This window comes from Stigmatopora argus, chromosome 2 (assembly GCF_051989625.1).
Source record: "Stigmatopora argus isolate UIUO_Sarg chromosome 2, RoL_Sarg_1.0, whole genome shotgun sequence".
NCBI classification, from domain to species: domain Eukaryota; kingdom Metazoa; phylum Chordata; class Actinopteri; order Syngnathiformes; family Syngnathidae; genus Stigmatopora; species Stigmatopora argus.
The window spans coordinates 3,850,559-3,874,370 of record NC_135388.1 but is presented as its reverse complement, the minus strand read 5'-3'; the positions used below and the strand labels follow the sequence as shown (position 1 = coordinate 3,874,370).

Here is a 23,812-nt window from a genome sequence, read left to right as displayed (position 1 = left end):
AAAAGTTGACGGTGACAAACCGAGTTTTTGATCAGTTTTGGCATTTCTGATTGAGTTGTTCTTGAAATTTTGCATAAACTTCCAAAAAGTTGACATTGATAAACCTAGTTTTCTGATCAGTTTTGTCACTTCACAGTTAAGTTATTTCAATTTTGCATAAACTTCCGAAAAGTTGACGGTGCCAAACTTAGTTTGGCATTTCCAAGTTGAGTTGTTCTTGCAATTTTGCAAAAACCTCCAAAAAATTGACGCGCATGTGCTTCTGTAAACTCTTCAACATGCTACTTGCTCAGCTTTTTTTTCCCCCCATTGACATCTGACTGCCAAACCTTTCATGGGGTTGGTGTCAGGCTGTTGAAGTTGGGTGGGTGGGGGGTTGCTTGACACAACTCAACCCCCTCGCACTGACACCATAGAGCAGGTTGGCCGTTCACTGCGGCTGGATGGTTATCATGAATGGAACATTGTACCTCTGAGAGACAAGAGCCTCCTAAATCCTGGGGGTCCCTCCCATTTTGGCCCAGCGTAGAGAGCGCGGGGGGTGTCGGGCTCCCGGGTTATGGCCGGGTAAGAGAACTTGTTTGGGAGAAATGCTGAATGCAGATAATTTGGAAAATGGGTCGTGGCAAAGCTGTGTAAGCCCCTTGTTTCCCCCCCTCGCGCACAACACTTAGCGTGCACATTTCGCCCCGAAGCCGCTCGACTCGTGTTTGTTTTGATTTTACTCCCAGAAAACGGGGAAAGGGGCGGGGCCAGGAGCTGGTCTGAGAGGAATTTAAGATGCATGCTAGTGGTCCAAAGTGCTGCACTCGGGGTATTCTGGTTAAAGGGCAAAAGGGGAGGGGGCTCTGCTGTATTTCAGATTCTTTTGTTGACCTGCACCGAGTTTAGGGGGGCTTGAATTGTGCTTTTGGGGGGGGGGGGGGACTTGGGGTGGATTTGTATCACAATACTGTACTATTGTTCTGATGACAATTTGTTAGCCAATTGTGACTATTGTGTGATTTTGTACATTTTTTCGCCTTGGTTCATGTGTTGGATCTCTTTAAAAGACGCACTATTATAGTTTTTGACATTTTTTATATTTTGTCCTGTTTGATAAGTTACTGTTAATTTGATAAATGCAGTTTACAGGCTCACAGCAGGTATTTGACTGTATAATATGACTCGAATATTGACACCAAAAAGATCCCAAACGCATATTTTTGCATGCTAGTCGAGTCCGACGGTTCACCCCGAACATCAGAAATATTATGTTTATATAATATTAATAATATTAGTATTACGGAGGGCAAAATATCATTTTTTTCTCCCTTATTTTAACAAAAATATAAAAAAATAAAGCAATAAAAAGGTTTTTTTTTGTGGAAACCTTTGTTGTTCTTGCAAATCTGTTGTGCATCACAAATTAAGGTTGGAAACAAATTTAAAAGTTGCTTATCATAAATAAACTTATATGAAAATAGTCCAATGTGATGAATTGAGCTCTCTTGATCGTAATTTTCTTGACTTTTATGCTCTTTGTTGTGAAGTTTGTTTCACTAGCGTCAATATAAATAGTTTAAAATATAAATATATTTCTTTAAACCGGTCACATAATCAAATCTGGCACCTCTTTAGTAACTAAACTAGTACAGATGTATTTTGATCAATGTTATCTTCATGGAAAATCTTTTTTTTTTGGAATGTGAAAGGAAACTGGAGTACCGAGAGAAATTCCACGCAGACACGGGAAGAACATGCCAACGGCGCACAGGAAGGCAAACGCCCGGATATGGAACCCTGACCTCTAAACTGTGAGTCGCTCGTGTCGACCCGTTACCCCCGTACCATGTAAAACAATTTTAAAAGCATTCCATATTTGGCAAAATGTCAGTCATGACTTCCAAGCTACACTTGTTTATTACACTGGCTTATCTCACCTCATATCATCACATAATACTGTCAAATACTGTATATACATTCGTCTTCATATTCTGGCTTTATAATTTAACATTTATCAACATTCTTCTGTAAAAAAAAAAAGAATAAGAATATAGAATTTATGCTGGCACATTTTTTATCCAGTTTCAGTATGTTTTGTGTTTACAAAGTGTAATCAGTGTTATTTGAGACAGATGTGCAGTGTTAGTTACTTTTTACTATTATCAAATATCTACTAAAGTTGAAATTGAACATTTTTAGAATCCCCCCCCCAGTACTATGTACAGTAATCCCTCGAATATCGCGATTTCACGACATCGCTGATTTTTTTTTAAATATATATTTTTTGTAAGTCCATAAAAAGGTGAAAATCCACGCTGAAACTCGCAAGCGGAAGCCACTCCCCTTTTCTCCGCTTCCTACTACGACTGAAGTTAAAAAAAATATATATTATTATTATTTTTTAAATAGGCGTGACCATACTTTGCAGTTTTTGCATGTCTGGTCTACATTAACCGCGATAATTGAGGGATTACTGTATATCAGAATGAAATTAATAAGTACATTTAAAATGCAATACACTAATAGTCAGTGTTAATTTTTATTGTATTTATTAGTACAGAAGTACTAATTTTAGTCATGAACAAATTAAACTTAAAGACAAATTAAAACTTATTGGCTGCCAATTACCGTATTTTCCGGAATATAAATCACACTTTTTTTTTTAAAATCTGATCACCAATAGTTTGTTATGTTGTGTTTTTTAGGCCATAGTTTTCGAGGGATTACTGTATTCATAAACTTCTCCCCTAATTTCTATTGGAATTTTAATGACCGGCTTCCATTTTGTTATAAAGTTATCATTTGACTGTAAAAAGTTGCTCACTTAACATTTACATACACGGGTCAAAAAAGGCACTTCCTTCCCCCCTCGTATATTCAACTTTCACGCTAAAAATCCATATATAGTACGTTTCTTCGAACAATAGGAGGATACAAGAAACCGTTGATTGCAGTTGTCTACGTTTAGCAGTCATTATCTTTGCAATAGCACCATTTTAGATGAAGCTAGCATATGGGCTATGAGCAGCTTTAGCGTTAGCTTTAGCTGTAGCTACACTGAGGCCACAAAAGTGAAGAAAAAAGCAATATAATGTGAGAATACAAAAGTTAGCAGTAATACAAAAAGGTGTCGTAAAGGCATGAAGTCAAGGGAAGGAAAGGGGGCTTGAAGGGGGGCTTCGGGCAGGAAAAGTGCTATAAAACAATCTGGAGCTGGAGGGGGCTTCAGCACAAAAGTTGTGCTACTTGACTTCATTTAAGCACTTGATCCCGTCCCCCGCAAATATTTGAAGTGTGGTTAGGGTGACAAAAGTGGAAGAGCAAACAGATCTGGACAAGGAAAGAGAGGCCCGGTATTTGTTTAAGGTCTTAATAAAGCAAGACTCCAAGTCGCAATGACACCAAGAGTAAACAAGCCAAAGCCGCGAGCCACTCCACGATGGCCAACGACTTATTTTAGCCTTAAAAAGGGAGTCGGAAAAGTTAGCTTGCAGTTTTCCCACGGTGGGGAGTTCAAGGTGACCGTTCTGTAAATCCATTGGCAACGTGGTTTTGCTACTTAACGAGGGTTGAGCGGTTGTTGGATTGTTCCAAATGGGAGTGTCCAGCCCTCTTCATGAAGAGACATCAGTTTTTTGGGATTAGGTTGGAGGATGGGAGTCCCAGGTTCTAGATGTAGTCCTAAAACCGAATCTAAGACCAAATTGGACGGTATAATCCTGAAAAGTATGTTCTATGTCCTTGAGGCAGGTCTTCCAAGTGTCTGGTTTGCGATAGGGTGTGTTGCCGTAGAGGACGGTGGGTTGGACCTGTGTTTGGGACTCAATGTCCACTACAAGGAAAATAATGGCCAATGTTGAGGTTTTAGACAGCTTTTCCAGGATTTCTTGCTGCACACCGTAGACCCGGTGGGGTGGCCAAGACCGGTCCTGGAGAAAACAGACTGGATTGGGCAGGGGTGTCAGACTCGGGTTGGTTCGCAGGCCGCTTTAACGTCAACTTGATTTCACGTGGGCCGGACCATTTTAGATATAATATTTAGATTTTTTTATATAAATGGATTAAAAAAACTGGATTAAAATCCCTGAATATTCAGTTTTTTATAGATCTAAAACAATGTTTATTTTATCTTTTTTATATATATATATTTAGATTTTACAAAATGATTTTTGAACTAAAAACAGAAAAAATGGATTAAAAAATGACAATTATTGATTTAAAAGGGGGAAAATCAGGAAATTTAATATACATCTATACTCTTCATTTTAATTTGATCCTAAAACAGAAAGTCGGCACTCATGATTTACTTTCCCGGGCCACACAAAATGATGCGGCGGGCCAGATTTGGCCCCTGGTCCACCACTTTGACACATGTGGGATAAGGACTCTCAAGGACCGGACTTGGCCACCCCTGTCCGTCCAAATCGGGAATTCCCAAAGGTTTCTAGAGGACTCAGAAGTGAATCATCAAAAACACGTGAAGTTCTACTGTCGCCTGTTCTTTCACCCTCGGTTTTTCGGCGCAATGTCCGACCGATCATGAAAACCTGTATCCTCGCATCCAGTTATTCCGGCTTCAAACCCCGATACGGGACCGCTTCCCCTCCCGCATAAAATCTGACGGTCACAAGCATCCAAGAGGAACTACCAGGAGCACCCCAAAGGCGGCCAACCAACGGGTAGCCGCCGAGCGCTCGCCGTAGACGTCCTCCCCGTCCTGCCTGGCGTCGTAGTCCTCGTCCTCGTACACGTCGTCCGCCTCGGGCTGATCCGAGTGGACGGCGTGGTGGTCCCCCACGGAGCAGAGCTTGCTCATGTTCTCCTTGAGCACCTCGCAGAAGGGCCTCTCCACGCCGTCGCAGACGCAACGGTTGAGCAGCGCCCCGTCGGGGATGAATAGCATCTGCTGGATGGTGGCCTTGCACTTGGCCGAGCACTTGCGCCCGTTGAACAGCTGTCCGCAGTAGGCCAGGTAGGCGGCCAGGGACGCCTGGCAGCGTCCGTCCTCCTCGCAACGGCGCCGGGCCTCCATGCAGCCGATCCCCCCGTCGCCGTCGTCCGGGTGGCGGCGTGGCAGGCACGGCTCGATGGCGCGTTTGGTCCCCAGGCATAGGGCGTCCCGGCCGCACTCGCAGCTCTCCAGGTCGGGCCCGCCGCCGGTGTGGTTGAGGCGGATCAGCGCGTTGATGCAGTGGCTGGGGCAACGGCGCCCGCTGCCCCGCAGGTTGTCCTCACAGGCGGCCAAGTACTGGCCGTAGGCCAGGTCGCAGTCGGGTTCGGCCTGGCAGCGCAGGATGGCCTGCCAGCAGACCAGCTGGGCCTCCAACGCCACCAGCATCCACGGGAGCAGTGCCAGGGCACCGCGCCAACATCTCATTCTCGGGGGTTAACTCGAACCCTTCTCCCTGTAGCGCATCACCAAACCTGGCCGCCGGACCAAAACACCCGGTCCAGTCCCGGAAAGCACGTCATGAGGTCACGCCGCGTGCGTGCGTGCGTGCGTGCGTGGGTGGGTGGTTGGAAAAGCAAAGCGCGCCAACGGCAACGCGCTCGGGTTTACCCGGTCGTCCGATTCCGACTCTTACGTACTTGCTGCGTCGACGGGGCGAGCGCGCCAGTGACCATCTCCTTCGTTTCAGCGAAAAGCCGGGAAAAGTTTGTTGTTTCCTGCAAAAGAATGGTGGTAGAAAGTATCCAAAGGGTTCCGTTGGGTCTGGTGTGCTTGTCTTCTTTGTCCTCCGTTCTGTGTGCCGTTACGCTTTGCGCTCCACAGAGCTTTGCTCAAAACATCCCTCCCCCAAGAAAGAAAAGTTTTTTTACATGCTCTCTCTCTCTGTTTTTCCTCTCTCACTTGGGCTCTTTCTCTCTCTCACTCACCCTCTCTCTCAAATGCGCTCTCTCCCTTTCTTTCTCTCTCTCCTGGCACCCGATTGGTCGCCAAGGAGCAGATTTACAGCAGCTCTAGCTGCACATACTGTATTTTCTCGCATATAAGCCTTATTTGTAACTCAAAAAAATGATGACTGAATCAAAAGTGGTGCTTATATGCGCACAATACTCGCTATACTTTTTTTCACCAGTAGGTATCAGCAAAGTAACATTTACAATTTGTTAGTTATTTTCTGTTTTGCAATAAGAAAACAACCATTACTGGATGAATTATACCAACTTCCTTATGATATTGACCCTAATAATGTGCTTTTGATTCATGCAGTATCTCAGAAATACCATATGCCACAGGTGTCAAAGTGGCGGCCCGCGGGCCAGATTTGGCCCGCCGCATCATTTTGTGTGGCCCGAGAAAATAAATGGATTGCCAACTTTCTGTTTTATGATGAAATTCAAATGAAGATTATAGATTATTTCCTGTTTCCTCATTTTAAATCAATAATTGCAAACAATTTGTACTAATTTGAATGTCCAAAAATGATCTATCGATTAGCACGATCGAGAAAGCTGTCAATTTATTAATCGATTAATTTTGGCAGCCTAGTTGGAAGATATAATGGCCCTCCAGATGTAATTGAAACTACCACGTGGCCCGCGACAAAAAATGAGTTTGACACCCCTTAAGATTTTTCCTTCAAAATAACACATTTTTACTCCCTATTAAAACCATGAATTTTGAGGTGAAAATTGTGAATCAGGGGGCGGCTTATACGCGAGAAATTGTAAAATTCAACGATTTTAAGTCAATTTTAAGTGGGTGGCTTATACACACGGCGGCTTATATGCGAGTAAACACGGTACTTTTTTACCTTTATGCTAATATTAATGAACAGGAATGTCACGCAATATTTTTAATGATCAACTGATTACCGAGCCCCAAAATGTCGGGTCATCGGGTGCACCTTTTAATTTACATAGTACAAACACGTGTATCCTTCTTGTCATCACATGTAAACATTTATCCAACCAGTAGCAAAATAATCTAAATATATGTGATTCTAAACGTGATAATACATCAACTCACACCCACACAAAATGTTTGCTTCCTTCTCAAACATTCACAATCTTTTTTAGGTTTATTTCAGTCACATACTATAATTCAACATTTGTCCATTAAACCTGACTATCATTCAAATAAAAACATGCATTTATCCGTTCACATAAAATTAGCATGAATGAAAAAAATGCCTATATTTGCATTTCCTAAACTTGGATCTGTTCATTATACACATTACCCATCTAATATAGACATTTCTAACCAATCCCATTCAAGTATACAGATACCAAAAAGTAACATTGCACCTGTATAAACCTCTAAAACTTCTTAGCCCCTCCCACATTCAAAAATATTTGTTATTTTCCGAGAAAAATCAACTGAAGTCCCCCCTCCTCTTTTCCTTTTTGACGGACCCTTCGTAATGACCCCATTGCCGAGGGTCTTCTCAGCTCTAATTGTCACCCGCGGCCTCCTCTCCTTTCTCTCTTACATTCCTCAGCCTTATAGAATCGTATTTTCTGGCCCGTTTCACCGCCATTGTGTCCGATTGGCCATGCGTCGACGCCACGACGAGGACGCTTGACAAAACGTGCCATTGACTCGAGGTCATTTACGGCTCTCGGCTTTTACTTTGCGCTCGAAAACTAGCAATAGCTCAAGGAGGACTATCATTAACATTGTTTTTTTTACTTTTGTCTATGTCTGTGTGTGGGGACTTAAACTTTTCATGCATGATTATTTCTTACATTTATATACAACAGCGGTCTCAAACATGCAGTCCAGGACCAATTTTTCCAAAATTTCCCAAATACGGGATGAATAAATTTATCTAATCTAATCTAATTGTGGCCCTCTAAACAATATTTGGCAGCCCCCCAATGGGATCCTATTGTTGTCGTATTGGCCCGAATATAAAATGGTGTTTTTTGCATTGAAATTCCTCCCATCAGCTGTCAGGCTGTTTAACAAAACAAATGGCTGAATGTTAAAACCAACCGTATGTATACATGTACATCTATGTATATGTATATTTATATGTATGTATGTATTTATATTTATATATATGTATGTATATGTATATATGTATTTATATGTATGTATATTTATATATATGTACGCATATGTATATTTATATATATGTATCTATATGTATATTTATGTATGTATATGTATGTGTATGTATATGCATATTTATATATGTATATTTATATATATGTATGTATATGTATATATATATTTCAGCAACACGGTTATTTATGTATATATATATTTATATACATACATATATATATATATATATATATATATATATATATATATATATATATATATATATATATATATATATATATATGTGTGTCTGCATTCTCACCCGCTACTGTGACAATTAAATTTCCCAAATATGGGATGAATAAAGTTATCTAATCTAATCTAATATAATCTAAATAGGACTGAAAAAGTGTTGGTCGTTTTACATTCGGTTTCTAGGTAATATTAGACCCATTCAAAACGCTAGATGGCGCCAGATATCTTTAAAGTGAATGCTGAACGCTTTGATGGTTAATGCAGTTATTGCAATTTTGTGGATTGGGTCATTTACATTCCAAAAACCGGAAGAGATTCATTTACAAATGTGATTGCACTTTACATATTTAAATGTTTAGATGTTAAGATGTGATGAACAGTTTTTGCATGATTTAAATGAGGCAAATTAACATGTTTTTTTCCCTTGAATATATTGTTATCTTTTGTTTCTGCTCCTAAAAACACAAAAAAATCATTCATATCACGTGATCAAATACTGCACTTCAGTTTAGACGACAGCAGAGGGCAAGAGAATGCCAAAATATGATGACACTTGTTCATTGTTTCCAATGGGAACAACCTGAAAAAAAGGCTGATAGTGATTTAATCTTTTTCCTTTTTAAAAACATACTGCTTTTTTTTCCTTAATATTTAAAAAAAATGGTTATAAAAATTGTGTCATGTATTTGAACAACACAAAAATACTTTTTGAACCACAATTTATGAATCAGGGTGTAAAACTTTTCACTCACTGCTTTAAAACGTGATATTTTTTCCCATTTTTAAATCACACCCAACTGAAAAACATTATCCAAAAATAAGTTTATTGCAATGAAACCTCCAATCAAAGACAGAGACAGAAATAGTTGATGAGAAAAACAAAACGCTCATACAAAGCAAGCAAATCTTATTTTATGGCTTCACTTCCTCCTTTATTATAATTCTTATTTATGTTGTTATCATGACTAATACTGCACTTTGATTATTATTATTATAATTATTACAGCAGATACTTTCTTGCAGAAAACAACTTATTGCTACTTTTTCTTATAGATTTCATATCACTTGACAAAAACCACCACATGAATTTGATGCACAAAAATATTGAGACACATATTTTCATAGCTTATTTCATTAAATTCTACAAAGCCAAAAATAATATCACCAAATGTCCCAATATATTTGTCCATAAGTTGCCCCTCCCCCTCCACTGGATAACAACAAATTTGCTGTAAAACACCGACACAAATGCAATACAAAAGTAAATAAACACTAAATGCGCGAAACTAAATTGGCAAAAAAAAATGCGTACCACTTTTACACTAAGGGCCATTAGCGATGCTAATTATTAGCTTACAGACACATGACGCTAACACCTTCGCCAACAGGTTGGGTTTAAGTTTGGGTACAAAAGCAGGACAGGAGTACCCCGATTGTAAGCGTAAATTGCCACCGTAGCACAAAAAAAAAAGAACTATTCGGGTAACACCACCACAATCAAACCCCTCCAAAAAATGACATCATGAAGCGGCGGGGTTAGCATTAACGCCACGAGGTTGATGAGGACACCACTCGACTTGACGACAGCGAATCCACCGGCACGAAACGGTACCACACAACTAGCTTGGCGCGCACACTCACAACATTTAATATCGGAAAGAAAATTTCACATTTGTCGCATTTGTGCCCCTCAACGCCATTTATACTTTTTTAGCAGCTATTTTTTTATATCCTTCTTTTTTTTAAACACTATTTACATATAGTATTTTAATGATACTTTCATTTGCAGCACAAAGACAGTTTTTTTTTCTTACCCTGTGTCGTATGCTCGCTTTAGGAAAGTTTTGGAAAGCTACGTTTTTATTCAAGAGTTTTGTTTAAAAACACCCGCGTATTGCACAAAGTAGCTTAACTTCCCTAAAGTGACGCATGGCTTTTTTTGCGCGGACGTTTTGTGTTATTATTTGAAAAGAAATGGTTAAAAAAAGGGGCAGTAAAAGGCTTGGCTTTGTTAAAAGTAGCATCCAGCTAGCTGGTGATGCTAACATTTAAGAAAGTCTTTATTAACGCCGCCATTTTTTTGTGTGCTTTATCAAATGCTTATAGTCGTAAAAGTCATCCCTAATCACCAAATTGAATTGATTTCTCTTCAAAACAGGTTGTTTTGTCCGTAAAATTCGACGTTTTGTCAAATGAAAGAGGAGGAAGTTTGACGCACAGTCCACCAAACAGTTTTGGATAAAAACATTTTCGTCCCATACCACTAGATTTGGAATTATGGATGGTTTTGTAAAAAAAATCATACGCAAATGACTTTAAATTTGAGTATTAGTCCAAATAAATGAGCAAAACCAAAATTGCGTTCATGCTTCCTCCTCCCCACAAATTGAACTCTATTAGCCCCGCCCCCCAGCCCGACATCACATGAGACTACAGTTCTCCGTCTGCTTCTTGAGGTCTTCAAGTGTAGCCTGGGCTTTGTCTTTCAGCTGGTCCATGTCCACGTTCTGAAGGTTGGACAGCTGGCCCAGCACCGACTGCTTGTGCGCCTCCTCCTGGTTGTCCTCGGCGATCATCTTTGCCAGCTCGGTGGGGAGGTTTACGTCGTCGCCCGCCTGCTGGATTTGGGTCTCATCCAACTCGTTCTGTTATAGTAAACAAACAGTCAAGTTTACTATAAGAGGCTTCAAATAGGTATGGATTTTTTTTTAAACTTCTTAAAAAATTCATGGTCTTCAACAACAAAAATAATTGATAATCACTAAAGATCATTTAGAGTCGATCACGGACCTGAGATACACGTTTCTGTCAAGTTTATTAAAACATCAAAAACACAGATCCACTTAATCGTACCTCTACTTTCATTAATTGGTTCCAGAACTTTTTCCGTAACTTGAAAATTTCGTAAGTAGAGGTGCAGTTTATATGTAAATTCTCTAATTTGTTCCACGGTCCTCACACAACTACCAACTAAACCCTTTAAAATCGGTCAGTGTCCCAATTTTTATATGAAAGATGTGAGGAAACATACAAAAATGAGAGAAAATTATAAGGAAATGATTTATTAATGTCTAAAAAGGAATAACAAGTGTTATTATGGGAGAAGTAATACCCGTTTTTGCCCGCCAGATGGCGGCAAGAGCCCGTTCTGCCATGGCTGAAAGCCGTCCACATTGTAGTACTACATTTTAGGCTTTTACGTGCTCCCTATGTGTGTGTGTTTGAAAATATGTGCCGCGTTGCATTGTTTCGGTTTTTAATTGCTTAGGGGAATTGCAATCATTAATAAGGGGAGCATTTAGTCGAGGTGGACAGGTATGAAAGAGAGAATCTTGAAACATGGATAGTGGTTGTTGTGAGACAGCCAATTGGATGGAAATGAATGTTTTTATTGTCATTATATGAGATAGAATGAGAGTGATTAAATGAGAGCCCAGTAGAGGGTAGCGATGTTCTAAAGTGAGAATCAATGCATCCGCGACATTTTCAAAACAAAATAACAGGTAAGGAAATGCATTTACTTTTGGGGGGATTTTGTAACTTGGATCTTTTTAGTATCTCGAGTCACTCATTTGCATATAAAAAAAAATTGTAACCTGAAAATTTCGTACCTAGAGTCATTCATAAGTAGAGGCATGACTATTTTAGCATTTAAAGATCATTCACAAAAGCTCATAAATTGTCTTTATGGGTGTTTGTATGACACCTCACAAGTGCCAAGAACAAAAAAGATCATTTAGACATGCGTGTTTTGCATTTTTGTAAAAATCAAACAGTACACATTGGCGTTAACATTACAAAAGCATTCCTAGAGATGAATGAATACCTTAGGTAGTCGGTACTTGTCCCGAAAATGACTCCTCACCGTGGCTCGCTCTGCTTTTTTCTGGGCAAAATTAGCCTCTCGTTCTTGTCTGCAATACAGTGTCAGGTGTAATTTGCATCACTCATATTACAAGCCCAAAGGAAATACTCTACAAAGAGATCCAGTGCTAAAACTGATAAGTGTAACTGTTCTTCTTGAATGGTACATTTGATGAAAACCCTGAAAAGGACCAAAAAACAGCAGAAACTGATGACGCCAGTTCGAAAAATTCCACCGATCGGCGATGTTTACCAATTTGTGTGCATGCTAAAATAGTCCCACAGTTTATGGATATTTCTCAACCAATTGCAAGGAATTTCGACACAATTTGAATTGTCTTAGATGGACACGGTGACATCAAGGCCCAAAAGGAAAACGACCATCCGGATTTTTCTCAATGCAAAGTTTAAAAACCAGCATCTAGGATAGTTTATTTTCTAAATTAAGGTAAACTAACATATTTATGAAGAAGGCACCATTAATACTCGAATGGAGAAATTGTCTTATTTGCCAGAAAGCTCCAAAATTGCTGAAAAACACCGTTCGCCAAGCTCACGCCGATTCTCGGAGGGCGCCGAAGCTAAACCTGGGCTCGGCATTCACGCCCCAGTTGGCTCTCGCTCGTCCCTCGTTTCGATGGTTTAATTCGCCGAGAGCCACGTGACCCGGCGAGGCAACAAAGCTGAAATAATGTCGGCCAGATGTGGCGCGAGAGCTCGCAGACAAAACACGGACGGATGCGGCTGGGGGGATTGCCGTGGCTAGCCCGCAAAGCCCGCGAAGCCCGCGAAGGCGATGGATGCATCAAATGTGTCAACGCAAGGTCGTTTTCTCCCTCGCCGAGATGTCTGTCACGTTAGGCCCGATTAAAAAAAAAACGAGTAGCTGTCGTCTGCGGGCTAGGGTTACACGACTTCTTTACGTGCTAACGTTTAGCTCCTTAGGCTAACGGGCTTAAGCATTTTAACTAAATGAAAGAAAACACAATTAGATATTTTTTGTATTTTTTTCAGGCGTTTTTGATTAACTCTATACAAAATTATGCACACAAATACTTTGATTTCAGCTAAAACTTTGATTATTGTTTTTAAAAAGCTACTATTCTGATGTTTGTTTTGCAATTTTGAGCCTGAAACATTTCAACATTAAAACCATATGGCGTGAGTGGTTAGCGCGTTGGGCTCAGCGTGCTGGGTTCGTAGGTTCGTTCCCAGTTCTCAATGTGTTGAGGTTGAATGTTCTCCTAGGGCTTGTGTGGGTTTTTTCTGGGTACTCCGGTTTCCTCCTGCACCCCAAAAACATGCATGCTAGGCTAAGCTAGCTGTTTGAACACTTTAAAAAACCTAGCTATGATTGGTTGTCCTTTGTCTCCTTGTGCGCTGCGATTGGCTGGCCACCAATTCAGGGTGTCCCTCGCCCGGTGACCGTAGTTCAGGGGTGTCAAACTCGGGTTGGTACGCGGGCCACGTTAACGTCAACTCGATTTCATGTGGGACGGACCATTTTAGATATAATATTTAGATTTTTCAAAAAATAAATTGATTAAAAGAACTGGATTAAAATCCCTCAATATTCAGTTTTTTTATAGATCTAAAACAATGTTTATTTTAGCTTTTTTAAATATATTTTTAGATTTTACAAAATGATTTTTGAACTAAAAACACAGAAAAAATGGATTAAAAAATGACAATTATTGATTTAAAAGGGGGAAAATCAGGAAATTCAATATACATTTATACTATTCATTTTAATTTGATCCTAAAACAGAAAGTCAGCACTCATGATTTACTTTCCAGGGCCACACAAAATGATCCGGCGGGCCAGTTTTGGCCCCCGGGCCGCCACTTTGACACATGTGCTGTAGTTAGTCGGGATAAGCTCCAACACCCCCCGCGACCCTTGTGACAATCAGCGATTTGTAAATGAATGAACGAAAACCTCTTTAAAAAAAAAATGAAAACATGAAAAATGATATTATATATTTTTGCATTTCCTTCCTCTCACCCTACGACAAACAAAAACTTTATTTTTAATTTAAATTTGAAATTTCCTTCATTTCAGCGACCGCCATTTTGTCTCCCGTCGACCAAAGTTAAACGTCATCGCTGCTCTAAACAAGGGAACGTGACCAAACCATAGCTCATCCTCGCCATGGCCGCGGGGTGCCGGAGCCTACCCTTGACTACCCCCCCACCCCCCTAAACGGATCCAGAAAAGGATGGATTTTTCTATCTTTAACAACCCAATCATTATTTTCCACACCACCAATCAATTTTTCCTCACTTTTGGCTCTTTCCGGGTTATTTTTACTCCAATCTTTGGGTGATTCACACACGTGACCTTCGTGGCCAGAAAGTTACGACACGTGATCCGGGATGCGCAACGCCGCAATTTGACATCAGCGATCGATAACTCCCAACTCCATTTCCCAGATGACCTTGTACTCTCGGTGACCTTCATCTAGCAAACCAACATGATACATATACTACCCAAATATAAATCAAATGTTATAGCACTTTTCATTCCTACTTCTATTGATTTCTTTCTAAACTTCCCTTTTTTTTCTTTATAGATCCACATTTTTTTGAACCCACATTTTGCTTTTGTCCACTTGTGACACTTTTATTGTTAAATCTCGGCAATCTTTACAGACTGAAACATTTCATCATCACATACCTGTCAACCTCTGCCGATAACTGCCCTTATAAATGATTATGATTCCCCTTACAAACCCCCAAAAAACCTTACAAACACCGTACGATAACTGCCCTTATAAATGATTATGATTCCCCTTACAAACCCCCAAAAAACCTTACAAACACCGTACTTCGTACGGTGTTTGTAAGGTTTTTTGGGGGTTTGTAAGGGGAATCATAATCATTTATAAGGGCAGTTATCGGCAGAGGTTGCCAGGTATGTCATCAGTATATTTTCCATGTATTTTTTCACTTCATTTTCCTCATTTCCTGCAACTTCTGCAAATATCCAAACAAACCCCAATATTAACCACACAAAATTATATTTTCCATGTATTTTTCGCTTCATTTTCCTCATTTCCTGCAACTTCTGCAAATATCCAAGCAAACCCCAATATTAACCACACATTTTTTCATAAACACACCATTTTTCACTCCTCCAAAGTGGATTATCTCCTAAATGACCCCGAAAACCAGTTTTTGACCCCCATCACGCACACAACATTCTTCCCCAGACCTTTTTCCTCTTTTTGCACACCCACAAAAACACTTGAGCACCTCCCTTTCCCCACTTCCCTCCTTCCTCCCCACTATTCTCCGGACTTTCTTCATTTAGTCCATTCTTCCTGATGCGCACAGTTTTTGACTCCCCTGGAAAATGACAAACATCAGAACGCTACCGTTTTTCTCCGCGTATCCTGCGCGCAAAAGACGCGGCAGTTCTTGCTTCATTTTTTTCCCGTTCACCCCCAAATTGAGCCTCCACTTACTTCTCTTCTTCCAACTGTTGCTGGTACTGTTCGAATTCCTCCTGGGTCATCCCCTGCGCCGCCGCGTCCGTCTTCTCGCCCTCTGGTTTCTCCTCCGTCAAGCCCCCCGTCAAGTTCTTCAGCTGGCCTCCCACCACGTGCTTCACCATGAAAGCCATTGTTCAATCACAGCTTGGGTCTTTTGGGATTTTTTTTTTTTTTTTTTTGGAAGGGGTGCGGGGTTAAGGTGGGGTAGTTCCGCTCCGAAATGGAGGGCGGCGGCTCGGGGGGGAATCCGCGCGACGAGATGCGCGTAAAAATGCGAAAAGATGGGAGAAGTGATTCCCCGCTGGATGGACGGAGCGAAGAGAAGCGATCAGATTGGAGGGGAGGGGAGGAGAGGAGAGGAAGGGGGGAGGATGACGAGTGAGCGGTTATGAGTCAACAAGTTTAGTGCTCGTGTCCGCCAATGGCGTGCGCCCGCCAGCCGCTCTGCCCTCCCTCGCTCCTGTTAGAGTGAATTTAAATATTGTAACAAAAAAAGTCATTCATTTGGGCCGATTTTACGCTTTTTAAGTATACAGTGGTGCTTCTACTTACAAAATTTTGGTTCCCAAACTTGTTTTGTAACTTGGATTTTTCGTAAATGGTATTTTATATGTTGGAAATTTCCTAATTTCCTCAAAAAACGACCTACTACACCCTTTAAATAGCATCAAAGTGTGCCAATTTTGTATGGAAGATGTGAGAAACAAACAAAAATGAGGTAATAAAATGATTTATTAATGGATTAAAATGAAGCACAAGCATGCAAAAACATTCTAATCGTGCGGGAGTTCGGTGCCGTGTAAGGAGGAATCTAACATTAGCATAAAGCATTAGCATGTACATAAACATACATTTCAACAACTTCAAATTATGAATTCTAAACACATTAGCATTATATAAACTAGCAGTTTTAGTCGTGGATGGATAACACTTCTCATTCACACCAGAAATTTTAAACAAAGTGGCTTTAACCAAAAACTAAAAACTAAAAATGTAGAGTTGTTGCTGTAGGACCAATGGGAGGCCAGCGCAGTGTAGGGAGATTGTCAAGCAGGATGCAACGGCACCGTGACAATTTCCTAATAAAATAACAGATACGGGAAATGCATTGACGTTTTGGGGGATTCCATAACTGGGATCCTGTTTTTGTATATTGGAATAGTCCTTTGCATCTCACCAATGTTTCATAACCTGAAAATTTCGTATGTAGAAGCATTCTTAGTTAGAGCTACCACTGTATTAATAATCATTTATAGATTTTGACGATTATTTGAATTGGAAAAAGTTTTGGGAGGTCTTTTTTTTATTTAATCCGAAACCATGAACAAACATTTGTAAAGGAAAATACAGTAATCCCTCGAGTATCGCGGCTTCAACTTTCACGTGTTTACTAGATCCTGGATTTTTTTCGGAGGATTTTTTTTGTAAGTTCATAAAAATGTGAAAAACCACGCTGACCACATTAACCGCGATAATCGAGGGATTACTGTAATCGTAAAATAATGATCAACAGGCTAAATAGGTCTGTTAACATAACATAACAGTTTTTCAGATAACTAGAGCTTTAAAAAAGGCTTTCAATGGTCAGTAGAAATATATATATATATATATATATATATATATATATATATATATATATATATATATATATATATATATATATATATATATATGTATATATATATATATATATATGTATATATATGTATATATATATATATATATATATATATATATATATGTATATATATATATTTTTAGATTGTACTTGAATATTAGTTGCAGGCCCGGTCCAAAAAAAAAATGCGACTTATAGTCCGGGAAATACGGTACCTGTCTTAAACACAGTATGTTGCCAAATAAATATACACAAACGGCAACATTACAAGCGCGAGTTCCATTTCAGGAAGACGTTCATGTCACGTCGAGGAAATTTGACGAGCCGTCGACATGGCGATGGCGTTGTTTCTCGCAGCTGCATCCGCCTCTGCCCTACTTTCTTCCCCCAGAAAAAATCAACACATCTGCCGGCTTTTGAGTGTCAACTGCCTGCTGACACATACAAGAAAACACCAAAAATACATTTCCAATCCCCACGAAGCCAATGACAATGACACAAGTCAAATATCCGGGTCGAAATAACCTGAATATACGCCTACAAAAGTAGCGGCAAGGTCAGTGAGTGTGCAACTCGGACATGGAGTGTCACGTTAGCCAATGAGGTCAGCAGAAGCAGCTGCGTTATTCAAAAACACGCCGGCGATGGCGGCGGCGTGACGAAAGCCTCCCGGACGAGCGCGGAAACAACATTACTCCCAGAATCTAAAAATAGAAGCACGTCGAGGCCCCCGCAGCCTCCTGCTCCGCTTTAGCCGTCTTTTCACCGCCCGTTTCCCCGATTGACTGACGTCTGCGCTCACGCTGATCTCGGGCACGAGGCGTTAATGGATGTAGAGCCAAAAACTGCATCATCATTTCATTAAAAACGGCAATCGTCCAATGTCTTACCTCCATTCTTGGATTCGTGCTAACAATATTGGATGTCTTATGACGTCGCAAGTCAGTCAAAATACGCTAAAGTCTCCAGTGGGAGGCCATCTTGGAACCTTATGAGTGTTTTCAGTTTTTTTTTATTGGGTGTCTTGAGGCAGGGGGTCAGACTACAGTAATTTCTCGCATATAAGCCGCTCCGCGTATAAGCCGCACCCTTAAAATTGCCTTAAAATCGTTGAATTTTACAATTTCTTGCATATAAGCCGCACCCTTAAAATTGCCTTAAAATTGTTGAATTTTACAATTTCTCGCATATAAGCCGCACCCTTAAAATTGCCTTAAAATCGTTGAATTTTACAATTTCTCGCATATAAGCCGCACCCTTAAAATTGCCTTAAAATCGTTGAATTTTACAATTTCTCGCATATAAGCCGCTCCCTTAAAATTGCCTTAAAATGGTTGAATTTTACAATTTCTCGCATATAAGCCGCACCCTTAAAATGGCCTTAAAATCGTTGAATTTTACAATTTCTCGCCTATAAGCCACCCTCTTATTCACAATTTTCACATCCATACTCATGGTTTTAATAGGGAGTACAAATGTCTTATTTTGAAGGAAAAATCTTAAGAAAAATATTTCAAAATAAAAGTAAGCCATGTTCAACCAATGCCGAAATGAGATTTCCTCTCATGTATTCCGGGTTTTACACTAAGATAGCTCTGGAATGACGCCAATTTTGAAAAAAAAAAGATTGGAAATAAATAAATGGCCTCCAAATTTGCTTCTAATGCATCTTGATGTCATTTTGTTTATTTTATTAGGATCTACGTTTTTGCGCCGACAATAATATCTCACATGGACAATCATTTATGAGACAATATATCACCTCATCAAATTTGGTACGGCGACAAGCCTAGTCGCGGCACCCCTGCTGATACACGGCAAAAGCGGGTGGTTTCCATGGTAACATGTAAAAGAGCTACTTTCCTTTCAAGCAGCCTGCGGTGCTTTTGAAGCTGTCAAATCTTCCCAAAGTTCTCGTTTAAGCCTCCAAACGATGACGAGGCGGCTCGACTCGAACATTTTCAGAAAGCGCTTGGGTCGCTCGCCAAAAGATCGGGCCTGAAAAGAATAGTTTCCGTTCGGCTCCGCGCGCCAAAGACCAATCAGGGTGTTTGTCGAGGCGGCGTAATAGGCGGAGGGGAAGCGGCGGGCGAGCGAGCGAGCGAGAGCAGCTGCCTCTCGAGATTCACCGTGAACACGCTGCCACCCACGCGCTCCGACGATCGGGCCTCCGTCGATGGCAGGAAGCGTCAAAAAGACTCATTCACCAAAGATCCGCCATTTGATCGTGTAATCGCACTCGCTTTATAATCTGTCATTACACGGCGGCGCTTTGTGAAGCAATGGAAGCCAACACACGTAATCATTCGCTTTATGAGGCGATCGTTTTTTCTCATTGGCGTCCAATCCGTGGAAAAAACATCCTTTGGAATTTCATACTTGTCAACTTCGCCCAATTGCGCCCCTTACTAATGATTGCAATTCCCCTTATTAAGTCATAAAAAAAACGTACAAATGGAACGCGGCACATATTTACTCACATAGGGCGCACTTAAAAGTCTCAAATTTTCTCCAAAGTGGACGGGGCGCCCAATCAGTCGGTGCGCCTTTTGTATGCACTAAATTCAAGATTGCATACCTGTCAACCTCTGCCGATAACTGCCCTTATAAATGATTATGATTCCCCTTACAAACCCCCAAAAAACCTTACAAACACCGTACGACTCGTACGGTGTTTGTAAGGTTTTTGGGGGGTTTGTAAGGGGAATCATAATCATTTATAAGGGCAGTTATCGGCAGAGGTTGACAGGTATGAGATTGTGTAGATGTCGCTGTATGACGCGGACAGCCTGACTGTCTGGGTACATTGCTTGCTGACGCGCTATATTTATATCGTGAAAAGGGGGATGTGTGAAAGGGGAATGCACGTGTGCATATCAGTCGACAACGACATTTTCGTGACCAAGACGATCAGGATTAGAGCCGAAATGGGTAAAAGAGATCGTTTTTTAAAAAAAAATACTTTAAAAAATCCCATACAAAAGTTGTTATACGGGTGGACGAGTGGTTAGCGCGTCGTTAGCGTGTCGGCCTCACAGCTCTGGGGTCCTGGGTTCAAATCCAGGTCATGTCCATCTATGTGGAGTTTGCATGTTGTCTCCGGGCTTGCGTGGGTTTCCTCCGGGTACTCTGGTTTCATCTCACATTCAAAAAAACATTCGTGGTAGGCTGATTGGACACTCTAAATTGCCATGAGTTATGAGTGACTGGTTATTTGTCTGAGTGTGCCCTCTGATTGGCTAGCCACCAAATCAGGGTCAGCTGGGATATGCTCCAGCACCCCCTCCGACCCTAATGAGGATAAAGCGGTTCAGAAAATGAGATCAAATGAGAAGTTGCTATACAGTGTACCCAATTTGAAACGAAAAAACGTATAAAATACAAGAAAAACGTATAAAATGACAGGTGTGGAATCTTTCAAAAGCTATTTTAGGGAAACAAATTCTCCATCTTCTTACCGTCGTGACGTCTATAAAAGTCTTAGGAAGTGAACTTGTGACCTTGAGAAAATCCACCATGTGAGCAGGAAATAACACACAGGAAGGAAGGTGCTTTTTTTATGGAACCCTAAACCCAAAAGATGGAATTTAATCCGTTTCAACATACGTATTTTAGCAGTACTAGCGGATAACAAGCTCATTTTCACGTTGCGTGCTTTAAAGATCAACAGCTACATCATTACACACACACACACACACACACTAACACACACATGACGCTTTCCTTCTATCATTGCGCCCCCTGTCATCCCTTCATCCCCCTTTTTCATCCCCTCCACGTCACGTTTGGCGTGGATCCCGAGGGCTTCTTCCTCGCAAACCGGGTATCACAAAAGCTCGGCGCCGGCCGGGTTTATTTGGAATTAGCGTAGCGGAAAATTCCCTCTTTCGATGACGACATACGCACAACCTGCTCGTCTGAGTATTAGGAGGAAGACGAGGAGGAGGAGGAGGAAGATTAAGGAATGTGCCGATGATACGAGGCTTGAAAGGATTTTAAAATGGCCCTCTTTGTTTTTCTGCTAACTTTCTCGCGTCAACGCATCGCTACGTGATGATTAGCGCTCGTGTTATTTCCGCTCACGCTAATTGTAACAGGCCCGGGCATGTTATAATCAGATGGGTGCTAGCATGATTATGCTAATTGGTGAAAAGGAGATGTAAATTCCACCAGCTGGGTTGTTGATTGGTCGCCCTGAGGGAAAATGCGTGGTCAACTCTATAGTGGCTAGCATTAGCTGGCCGTTAGCGTCATTGTGAATAAGTAGCCTCTTTGCTAACCACTGATGCGAACACTGCAGATCTGTGCAGATCAGATGGCTGTGTGTTAAGACCTACCGTATGCATGCATGTACATTTATGTGTATGTATGTATGTATATATGTCCTAAGCAACACGCTTATTTAATTATATATTTATTCATGTATTTATTTCTTGACCTACTTATTACCTATCTATTACCTATCTATTTATGTCTAAAATGCCTTTCCTATTCCTGCATCCTCACCCTCTTGCCACTGGAACAACAAAATTTCCCGAATACGGGATGAATAAAGTTATCCAATCCAATCCAATCCAATCTTAATGCACAAATATGCTCTTTATTCATGTTAATATGGATCATTTATGAATAGCACTTGTTTGATATATATTATTTAAAAAAATAAACTGCTTGTCCAGTACTTTACTACTAATTGTATTTGGGACAATATTCATAAATGAAGTTAATACGCTAACCACACGCAGCATAAATTTGCCTGACCATAATTTCATATCTTTAGCATACCTTTGTCTCATAATTTGTCTGACCACAATTCCATATCTTTAGCATACCTTTGTTTCATAATTTGCCTGACCATAATTCCATATCTTTAGCATACTTTGTTTCATAATTTCCCTGGCCATAATTTCATATCTTTAGCATATCTTTGTCTCATAATTTGCCTGACCATTATTCCATATCCTCATCATACCATTATTTCATAATTTGCCTGATCATAATTCCATATCCTCATCATACCTTTGTCTTATAATTTGCCTGACCACAATTCCATATCTTCAGCATACCTTTGTTTCATAATTTACCTGATCATAATTCCATATCCTCATCATACCTTTGTTTCATAATTTCGCTGACCATAATTACATATGCCCATCATACCTTTCTCTCATAATTTGCCTGAACATAATTCCATATCCTCATCATACCTTTGTTTCATAATTTGCCTGATCATAATTCCATATCGTCATCATACCATTGTTTCATAATTTGCCTGATCATAATTCCATATCGTCATCATACCATTGTTTCATAATTTGCCTGATCATAATTCCATATCCTCATCATACCTTTGTCTTATAATTTGCCTGACCATAATTCCATATCTTTAGCATTACTTTTTTTCAGAATTTGCCTGATCCTAATTCCATATCTTTAACATACCATTGTTTCATAATTTGCCTGACCATAATTCCATATCTCTATCATTACTTTTTTTTTTTCATAATTTGCCTGACCATTTTTCCACATCCTCAGCATACCTTTGTTTCATAATTTGCCTGACCATTGTTTCATAATTTGCCTGATCATAATTCCATATCCTCATCATACCTTTGTCTCATAATTTGCCTGACCATAATTGCCCATCCTCTCCCCACAGCAGCTGTCCATCACTTCTCAACCTTCCATCTATTACCCAAGCAAGCAGCGTTGACCTGGTGTGTGCAGACGCAGCACTCGGCGGGCTCATTAGAGGCCGTAATCAGTGGAAATTTCCCACGATGCATCTCTCGGTATCCTCTCAATACATCTTGTCATCTGTTTTTTCCAGCCGGGAGTTGCGCCTCCAACCTGAATCTCCATCTGTGACTACTTGGGTGACGTGCGCACACAGATACAAACACCTCCATCGCTTTGGGCCCATGTTGCCACATGCGCAGCGTTACATAACTCCGACCCCCGCGCTTGTAAACACCCCCCGCCCCCATTTGATGAGGCCAAACGCCACAACCCTTGCCTCACGTGACCCTGGCCGAGAGAAGAGAGAAAATGAGGGGTTAAAACGGGGGCCGCAACTCTTTGTCTTTGGCCGTATCGTAGTTGCGGTTGCCTTCATCGAGCTCATTTTTCATTTTTCAGGGTCGCGGGGTGCTGGAGCTTATCCCAACTGTCCTCAAGCGAAAATGATGACATCCTAGACTGGTCGCCAGTCAGTAATCGGGTAGATAAACAAGGATTCACGCTCAGAATCACACCACCCCCGAGTGGGAATCGAACCACTTGCCCATTGGATGGCTTTTAAATGATTTAAAATTTCAATAAATATTTTTTTTAAATGTAAAAAAAAAAGACATAAGGCAGTACATATTCTCTTTTTTGTTTTTATTTTTATTTAAAACAGGGAAATACTGATAAATTATAAAATTGTTAAGAACTAAATGATAATAAATCTAATACAAATAAATAATATATTTTTTTACAAACCTGGAAATATTATTTCATTTCCATAATTTAGCGAGGAATATTGATTTTAAATGATTTTAAAAAAAATGGGAAGTCATACAGCAGTACATATTCTCTTTTTGTTTTTACTTAAAACAT

At 40.4% G+C, this 23,812-nt stretch overlaps 2 protein-coding genes and 1 long non-coding RNA gene across 3 annotated transcripts; 1 reads left to right on the top strand and 2 right to left on the bottom strand.

The window, feature by feature from the left end:
• Positions 1–1,883: 1,883 nt before the first annotated feature.
• LOC144070695 (growth arrest-specific protein 1) lies at positions 1,884–5,771 on the bottom strand. Its single transcript, XM_077595119.1, has one exon. It carries the CDS (start codon positions 5,360–5,362, stop codon positions 4,610–4,612), a length of 753 nt encoding a protein of 250 aa, XP_077451245.1. The 5' UTR covers positions 5,363–5,771; the 3' UTR covers positions 1,884–4,609.
• A 3,272-nt stretch (positions 5,772–9,043) lies between these two features.
• cplx3b (complexin 3b) lies at positions 9,044–15,984 on the bottom strand. Its single transcript, XM_077592048.1, has 3 exons — positions 15,568–15,984; positions 12,063–12,150; positions 9,044–10,881 (listed from the first exon to the last, which is right to left on the bottom strand). The coding sequence occupies exons 1-3, from the start codon at positions 15,723–15,725 to the stop codon at positions 10,657–10,659; spliced, it is 471 nt and encodes a 156-aa protein (XP_077448174.1). The 5' UTR covers positions 15,726–15,984; the 3' UTR covers positions 9,044–10,656.
• On the top strand, positions 10,682–23,483 carry LOC144067953 (uncharacterized). The gene is made up of 3 exons (XR_013298070.1): positions 10,682–10,930; positions 22,872–22,929; positions 23,043–23,483. It is a non-coding gene; the product is annotated as an uncharacterized LOC144067953 (long non-coding RNA).
• The last annotated feature ends 329 nt before the right edge of the window (positions 23,484–23,812 follow it).